Source organism: Lottia gigantea, assembly GCF_000327385.1.
Source record: "Lottia gigantea unplaced genomic scaffold LOTGIsca_1, whole genome shotgun sequence".
Taxonomy (NCBI): Eukaryota; Metazoa; Mollusca; class Gastropoda; family Lottiidae; genus Lottia; species Lottia gigantea.
This window is the reverse complement of record NW_008706746.1, coordinates 7,024,135-7,033,652: the sequence shown is the minus strand read 5'-3', so window position 1 is coordinate 7,033,652 and position 9,518 is coordinate 7,024,135. Positions and strand designations below refer to the sequence as shown.

Here is a 9,518-nt window from a genome sequence, read left to right as displayed (position 1 = left end):
TTTAAGGGTGTTTGAAAATATCTGTATCCAGTTTGTGTCTAAAATATAAAAAAATAACAATTGTTAACAATATTTCATTCATAAGAGAAATAGATTAGGGAACAGGCCTTTGCCAATGCCTTTATGATCTTTTTTATTGACTGAGACTTCACAAAGTAACAATTGTAATGTTATATTTGATAGGAAGCTCAAGGAAAAGGTGTTAATAAAAAGAAAGAAAAGAAGAAGGGGGGAGGAGGGGCTGGAGATACTAGCAGTGAACCACTTTATGTAAGTTTGAACAAAATCAGAAGAAACTGTTTGTAATGTCATGCAGGCGTAGTGTGAGAACATTTGTGCCAGGACAGCAGCATTAGCATAACTGGTTTTCAATCTTAAATGTGTAGAGCTTGCTCCATACTATGAAAGAAAGACTTATTGGCATTCAGGTTTTCAAGAAGGTGAATTAGCAGTGGAAAAAGAGCACCAGACTTAACTGTGCCCTTTATTTATAGAGCATCTCCATGGAGGTGAATTCTCAAGTTGAGATATCATTCTTTACATGTATAATGTAAATTTCACTCATTGCGCACTGCATAGTGTTGCTCGTCTTTATAGCCTAGTTAATGGAAAGATGTAAAACTCCATTTAATTTGATATATCTTTTATTAGATGACCCCACCACCAGAGTTTATTGAGAAACGACAGAAATTATGGGATAGATTAAAAAAGGAATATGATGATTGGGTAGCGGCACAACCAGCTCAATCAATCAAAGTCACTCTACCTGATGGTAAAGTAGTAGAAGCTGAATCATGGCGTACTACTCCGTATGAAGTGGCTAAAGGCATTAGGTATGATTGTGTTTTGTTTGTTTGATAACATATTTTATGTTGGTTTTTTAAAATTCAACCAGATTTTAACACATAAATTAAAAATTTGTACCAAATTTCATCACAAATTCATGAAAAATCTAAAAAATTAGACTCATTTGCGTAGAAAGTGTCCTACAAATCAAAATTGCAGTCAGACATGACTGGCAAATTAGGATGCAAATGTAATGACGCGGTATAAGGCACCTATAGTTGTTATGAAAGGAGTAACTTAGAATCGATAGAAATAGTAAAATACATTTATGAACAATTGTAATTTAATTTATCACTTTTGACAAAACTCGTGCTGAGCTATCAAACAATTTTTTCATTGTTTCTTAAATCACTAATGAAGATAGAACTCAGGGCTGTTGTTATTTTTTTCCCAGTCGGACATTTTTTAAAAGATGTTTTGATTGTTTTGTGGGTGACAAGATACTGCAATTTGCTCTTGGTGTGGTTGGTAGATGACAAGTTGCTGTAGGCCAAGATGGCGCTTCCCCCGATCTTCTATTTATAAGTGTTCCTAAAAGACACAATTCTGAATTTCTTGTTAAATTTATTTTTAGTCAAGGACTAGCTGATAATACTGTGATAGCCAAAGTTAATGGAGAGTTATGGGACTTGGATCGTCCATTAGAGAAAGATGCGTCTTTAGAATTATTGAAGTTTGATGATACAGATGGTAGGTTCCCTATTTTCTTGCTTCAGCAAGCCAGACCATGCTATGCAGTTTGCTCTGTGAGTAAACTATGCCTGAGCTGTATAAGCCAACTCTTTAAATTTCCAGCTGTAAATATATTAATGTGAACAATCCATACAATAGAGTTCTACATAGCACATGAAAATTTAGTTTCTTTTGCTGTCATGTTCTAATGAGTTTCTTTTTACCAATCAATGTGTGCATTATGACTCTTTTCTTAAGATAATGATAAATATGGGATATCTGCTGCAAGGAAGTTTTCATACTTCTCTTTTTCGGGATTCACTTTTCCACAATTGGTCATTGCTATCAATGTCCTACATGACACACTATTGTTACTTAGTCCAACAGTAACCGCTCTACAAAGTTACTGAATAATATGTAAACCTAAGTGCTGGTAGCCTGTAAATGATTTTTTAAACTTATAAAGCAATTTAATAAAGTATGGCTGTTGCTTCTCTAATTGAGCAAAGATTATTATTCAACTATTGATACTTTGAAGTCATCCATACATCATCAAAGACTCTTAAGTCGTTCCCTAATAAGCATAACTATTGTAACTGAGAGATTGATATTTTAGGTCAGTATGTGTTCTGGCATTCCAGTGCCCACATGTTGGGTGAAGCAATGGAACTACATTATGGTGGCCATCTTTGTTACGGTCCTCCAATAGAGAGTGGATTTTATTATGATATGTTTGTTGGGGACAAGTAAGTTGAATCTAATGGCTGCCAGTTTCTCTTAAAGATCTTCCAATTTAAATTAATAACAAGTTTTGAAAATATACAGGTTAAAAATTGCCCTTGTTACAACAATATTGAAAAAATACATTTTGGAGTTTCTGTAGTAAGTGCTTCTGTTTTAACAATTGTGTAAGTTTAAGAACATGAATGAGTCTTTTGCACGATATCATTTCATATTATTTCATGGGTACAAATTGTTCAGGAAAGATCAATGTCAAGAGTTTTTGGTAAGAGCCAGCTGGTAGAAAAGATCTTCAGAACCTAAGCTGTTATCCCAGTCAAATTAAAATGATTCTTAAGATGGAAAGAGAGTTTTTTTGTTGGTTTATGAAACATGTAATATTTTATTTATCTTGTAGAAATGTATCAAGTTTTGATTATCCTAAACTAGAAACTATTGTTAAAAACATCACGAAAGAAAAACAACCGTTTGAACGATTGGAAATGAAAAAAGAACATTTACTGGAGATGTTTGAGGTATGAAAATTGTTTTATATTCAACCTTGGATAATGAGGGTTTTTTTTTGTTCCCTGTCAATTTATTTTTACTGGAATTGACAACAGTATAAAAGCTAATTTGATAAATTCTGGTATGTTTACTATATACAGTATTAAGATCTGAGTGGAAATGGTATTGTATTATTATATATTTTCAGTATAATAAATTTAAACAAAGAATTTTAAATGAAAAAGTCACCACCCCAACTACTACTGTATATAAGTAAGTTTTTTTTATCATAGTTTATATATTATTTGTCTTCATTAGCCCGATCAGGTGAAGAAAAGAAGACATAAAGCAATAGCAAATTTTTAGATGTATGTGAAAGGTACAGGAACTCCCAAAAGAGAGGGCAAATTAATGCCTCTGTGAAATGTTGTCCCAGCATTTAATTGATATTGAAATTGAATTGTATGTATATGTTTTTATTGTAGATGTGGTCCATTGATAGATTTATGTCGAGGACCTCATATCAGACATACTGGTAAAGTTAAATCATTCGCTGTTACTAAGGTCAGTTCCAATTCTTGTCCCTTAATCAATATACAGTATCAGTCGCCTTCTATGTATCAGTTTGTGAGAGGGCCACAAGGGGGTACACAGCACCAGGCATATCAGGCATCAATGACAAGTAATTTGAAAAGATTGGTGGGGGGGGGGACCCTTGATCTATTAATGAAGTCTTCCACACATGTATACTTTCAATCAATGATGCATGTTAAGAAGAGATCATTAAAAAAACCAGGGGGTGGTTGTCTAACAAAAGAAATTTATAGACTTGGCATATTTGATGAAAGAAAACTAATTGTGCTTCTATGTAATAGTTAGATCATATTAAGTAAACTTTCATGGTTAAGAAGTAGGTGTATAATGTGAAGGGACTTACTAAGAACACAATCCTAGCTGCCAGTCAAAATATTATGTGATTTTTAATGAAGAAGTATTCAGTTTATCCAATGCTGATTGGATGAAAAACTGGGTTAGTGTAATATTTGAATATTGATATGTTATTTCAGGGATCTTCTACTTATTGGGAAGGAAAAGCTGATGCTGAATCTCTACAGAGAATTTACGGAATTTCCTTTCCTGACGGTAAACAAATGAAAGAGTGGAAACATTTCCAAGAAGAGGCTGCTAAACGGGATCATAGAAAAATTGGGAAAGTGAGTTTTGGAAATATTTATTTAATATATATTTGATCAAACATTTTCTTGTATATCTAGAATATAGATCATCTGGGTCTGATTCAAAACACAATCAAGAACAGTCCACTTAATATGTTTTTATGTAGAATAAAAAGTATGAGAAACTTAAAGGGACATTAACTTACATTGTGTTCATCACTACTTAAACTACCCAATATAAAGTGGTCTAGTCGAAATGAATTGTGTCTATGTTTGTTCAGCTATATTTGATTTAATTTATTTGGAATTGGGTTTTTGTATATGTAACTTCAAAAAGACTTATGCTGCGTTCGATACCTCTCGTAATTACCGTGTTCACAGGTTTAATGTTGTGAATTTCCCTTTCGATAGTAGGTTTTTCTCGTATTTACTACATTTTCACAATTTCTACAGCCTTCATCTTGACCTCATGGAATAATGGCTAACATTATTTCGTCGTCCATCTTTAGTTACAAAGTCTCCAGTTAACAGTCTCCAGCTTCCAGTCAACAGTCTCCATTTTTTAGCACGATTTTCGCACTTCGTCGTAAGCACTATTTTCACAAGTGGTATCGAACGTAGCATTATTGACAAGAGCTAAGTTACTATTGAATTGATAAAGCCTATTAAAGTGACTACAAACCAATTGAATTTTGACTTTCAAGATGATAATATATCTATCAAGTATATTTCATGAATAACAAATGAAAATTTTTATTATTTTATTTTTTTTTAGGAACAAGATTTATTTTTCTTCCATGAATTGAGTCCTGGTAGTTGTTTTTTCCTGCCTCGTGGTGCCCATATTTATAATCTATTGGTAACATTTATTAGGGTAAGTCCAAGGTCTATGAATACTTAAAATTAAGTATCCTGAATTATTATTGGTTTAAAAATTTCAAAATAGTGCAATGGTGTAAATATCCAGAGTAAATGATCAATTTATTTATATGGTGACAAAAACACAAGACAATATTATGGAATATAACACACTTCTTTAATAAGCTTGGGCACATAATCGCTTTCTCGCTTCTATATGTCGTTCAAATCTTATATCTATATGGTATTTATTAAAAATTTAAATCTAGGCCCATGGGTTTCTATAAATGCATTCTTATGTCCTCGAGTGGTATAACAGTAAATGTTCCAAAGGTTCATTTTAAATTGAAGTGTTGAATGGCCATCATATGTATGAAGTACCTTGGTAGTATTTTACCTGCTAAAGTGAAACACGGTAGGAATATGTAAAAATGTCAGACATGGTGAAGAAGGAATGACAGGGTACATTGTTACTGAATAATAATAATCAATCAATAATCAATCAATAATCAATATGTATTATTTTCAGGAAGAATATTGGAAACGTGGGTTTAAAGAGGTGGTATCACCCAATATTTATAACAGTAAACTCTGGGAGGTCTCTGGACATTGGCAACATTATTCTGTAAGTTATATTTTCTTTATTCAGGATTTGCCCTTGATTTTGACATTTGGTTACAATTGATGGATGAGTTTTTATTTTAGATGAAGCGTTGTTGGAAGTAGATACAGAGTGCCTTTATTTGATTCATATTTAAGACATCTTTTCACCAAATTACAACTTTATAAGTTAAACCACCGTGGAATATCAGCTTTTTAAAATTCCTTGTCAACCAAACCAATATTTCTATTATTTTTACAGGAAAATATGTTTTCATTTGAAGTAGAAAAAGAAACGTTTGCTTTGAAACCCATGAATTGTCCAGGACATTGGTAAGAATTATGTTTTATTACAAGAAAATCACTTCTAGATTGATTTTTGTCATTGAATGAGGAGGTATGGAAATCATACATGAGGAATTATTTCATAATGAAAAGTGGTATTAGGTGTCTGTGACAAGCGTGTAAGTATTAAGAATCATTTGTATTATATTTCAGTTTAATGTTTGATCACACCACGAGATCATGGAGAGATTTACCTTTACGATTTGCTGATTTTGGAGTTTTACATCGTAACGAATTATCAGGGGCACTAACTGGTCTGACTCGAGTTCGTAGATTCCAACAGGATGATGCTCATATCTTCTGCAGATTTTCTCAGGTTGGTTCTTTGATTTTGGTATTGCACAAAAAAAAAAACAACTTCGGTTCAGCAACAGAAATTTTTCACCACCTGGTCTGTGTCTAAATCTTTTGTATGATCATTCCCAGAATAATCTAAACCCATTTATAGCTAGGTCGACTGAAATATAAGATCCTTTATCTAGTAGAAATAGCTAGTTGTTGTCTGCTAGGCTATAGCTGCTGGGGAATCCTCTCAATGTAAGAAAATGCTGATGGCAACGGCTAGCTCTTCCAAGAGTCACCTTGCTGCCAATTGTGTCTTTTCAGAGAGTCACATGACTGTTAATATTATTTAGGAACTATTACATTGATTGTGAGAATAAAAAAAAAAAAAGTTGAGCCGTGTGGACTCCCTATGGCTGTATTGTGACTTAATTGACACATTTGCTGAGTGGTATCAAGCACTCCTGAATTTTAAGCATACCTTAGCTTTTTTCAAAGTAAAAATAATATCTCATAATTTCAGATAAAAGAAGAGATAGCTGGATGTTTAGATTTTCTCAATGGTGTTTATAATGTTTTTGGATTTACGTTTAAATTAAAGCTTTCAACCAGACCAGAGAAATATCTGGGTGAAATAGAAATGTGGGATAAGGCTGAGAAGGTTGGTATAGAGATATCTTTCTTTTGTTATATAAAATATACAATGTGAAGACAACAACAGGTCAAATCCGACTTTCTTTCACAGGGTTCGCACAGCCTTGAAAAACCCTTGAATTCCGTCCGTTGCCTTGAAAATCCTTGATTTCAAAAAAATCTACAAGCTATTTTTGCTACAATCACAGTCTTTTGTGTTCAGAATGCTTTTTAATTGATAAACCAAGTTTGTATTTGTTTGTATTAATTCTAGGCTTTAGAAGAATGTTTAAATAATTTTGGTTCTAAATGGGAATTGAACCCTGGTGATGGAGCTTTCTACGGACCAAAAGTAAGTTTATTGATTATATTTCTTGCAATTATAATGAAGTTTTGATTTTTGTTTAATAATTGTTTCTTGGATGGTCTTTATCTGTAAAAGGATTATGAGGATTTAAGTACTTTACAACCTAACTTGCCTTTTATCCCACTGCCCACTAAAATTTTAATAAATATATTAGTCTTGGAGTAAAGCTACATAACCTAACAAACTATTTTGAATTGGAATACTATTTCTAAAAATCTATGAAGTAAAAAATGTTGATTTGATAAAATGCCTTTCAAAGTAAATGTTCTGGTGTGTAGAATCAGACTTATTAATGATATTTATTTTGGTATTTTATAGATTGATATCACCATTCTAGACGCGTTACGAAGACAACATCAATGTGCTACTATTCAGTTAGATTTTCAACTTCCACTTAGATTTAATCTGGGCTATATCAAGTAAGTTTTATATGAATATTAAATAACTCATTCTATGTTATATTCAGATGGCTAGGTGGCTTTTAAGGGAGTGCGGGAGTCCTTTATCCTGTAGGTGTATCATGGAAGTGAACCCACCCCAAGACATGAAGGAATCATTTTGTCAAAAAAGGGGGAATCACATGGAAGGAAAAAGCATTTAGTCCTTCGGATGGGAAAATAAACTTGGGCCCTGTGTGCCACAACTTGTGCACTTAAACGATCCCTCGACAGTTGGAAATCATAATGAGTTGGCTATTAGCGCTGTCCTGGCAAAATTTATCTTATTTAATTTTGTTTCATTCTATTACAGTGAATCTGGAGAGAAAGAGAAGCCAGTTATAATCCACCGAGCTATATTAGGATCTGTCGAGAGAATGATTGCTATTTTATGTGAATCTTATGGTGGAAAATGGTAAGTCTCATGTTTTGTCTTTCAAAAAATGTAGACAAACTATACTCATTCTGATCTGAAAAATGATGTCTATAGCTGAAATTTGGCTTTATGAGCTTGTATAGACAATATGTTAATTATAATTACCCTTAGATCTATATTGAATATTTTTAATTCAAGATCCCTAATCTGGGAATTAACATTCAGAGTTAGTAGTGTCTACATATTTATAATCCTATCTTCATTATTTCAAACAGTTGTTTTGTTATGGCACATTTTCTTTAATACTTACACAGCATGGTAGTTGCCTATTGTCAGGTTTCCAAACTACTTGCTGCTTAATGTGAACAACAGTAAATCATGAATTCCATTTCATATCATTGTTTTATTTCATTGTTTTATTTCATTTCATTTCATTTCAGGCCATTCTGGTTATCTCCTCGACAAGGTATAGTTATTCCAGTAGCTTCACCATTCAATGATTATACTGTTAAGGTAAGACGTCTTTCTGATTGGACAATAAAGCTAGACGCCATGCCATGTGCTGTAGATAATGCACACTAAAGATTCCTTGACATTTCTCTCATTGCAAACTGCAGGATAATCTTTGTCAAGTATAACTTTAATGACATTGTTAATTGTTTAAAGAGTAGGCTGATACTGCTGTCCTGGCTCAATTTCCCTTATTGCCCACTGCATACATTCCAATACTAGAAGTAGAAACAATAAAATAGGATGTTAAACTATTTCAATGTAGTTTTACAGTTTACATTAAATTTATTTGTGTATTTCAGGTAGCGAAACAGATTCAAGAAGCAGGGTTTCTATGTGATTATGATATCGATGATGCTGATACAATGAATAAAAAAGTTCGAAATGCTCAAATAGCTCAGTATAACTTTATCTTTGGTGAGTGTCAATTATTTCTGACTGCTAGCAGAGAGTACATAGACATTGTAGCCATGTTTCTATAGCAACAATATATATCTCATCTGACTGATACTTTCATTCAATGTGGTTGACTAATAATCTCCCTTGGCAGATCATACTTTACCATAAAACTCAGCCATTCAGCGATCTCGTATCTTTTGTAGTAGAGGATAAATGAAAATGGAAGCCCCATAGAATCATTGACACTGATGCATTTGACACAATGCCCTTTACGTAAGGAGATCGATGTAAATATTGACAGAAAGGTACAGAAATGTCCTAAATATTCACTAAAATTCTCAATAATATTATTATTTATTACAGTGGTAGGAGAGAAAGAATTAAACGCTGAAACAGCGAACGTAAGAACGAGAGATAGTAAAGTCCACGGAGAACATAGTATAACTGAAATTATTAATAGATTTAAGAAATTTCAATCCAGTAAATGTCCCAATGCTGAGGAGACCTTCGATGTTTAATTCTCTAGTTAATTGTAATTTATTTCTTAGGTAGATTCATTTCTAACATCTAAAAAATAGTACTCATTCGGATTTGGGATTAAAAAAAAAAAATTTCGGATTATTAGCTTCGGAGATGTTTGTTATAACAATCTGAAAACTATAATTCCTGTAACACTGAGTAAACTTCATATTTGCTTATTTTCCATTATATTATTGTAGATATATTTCACTTGTACATTCTTTACAAACTTTAAAGTCAATATTATTGTAGAAGCAGGGCTTATTTACTCA

The 9,518-nt window shown here is 32.6% G+C and overlaps 1 protein-coding gene across 1 annotated transcript; it reads left to right on the top strand.

Moving 5' to 3' along the window:
* Positions 1-651: 651 nt before the first annotated feature.
* LOTGIDRAFT_103202 (hypothetical protein) lies at positions 652-9,245 on the top strand (the record flags this gene model as incomplete). Its single annotated transcript, XM_009045852.1, has 18 exons — positions 652-833; positions 1,421-1,536; positions 2,135-2,264; positions 2,657-2,774; positions 2,954-3,018; positions 3,231-3,309; positions 3,813-3,959; positions 4,696-4,794; positions 5,308-5,403; positions 5,641-5,711; positions 5,877-6,039; positions 6,529-6,666; positions 6,913-6,990; positions 7,324-7,424; positions 7,756-7,857; positions 8,259-8,338; positions 8,635-8,745; positions 9,091-9,245. 18 exons carry the CDS (start codon positions 652-654, stop codon positions 9,243-9,245), a joined length of 2,031 nt encoding a protein of 676 aa, XP_009044100.1.
* Between the last annotated feature and the right edge of the window lie 273 nt (positions 9,246-9,518).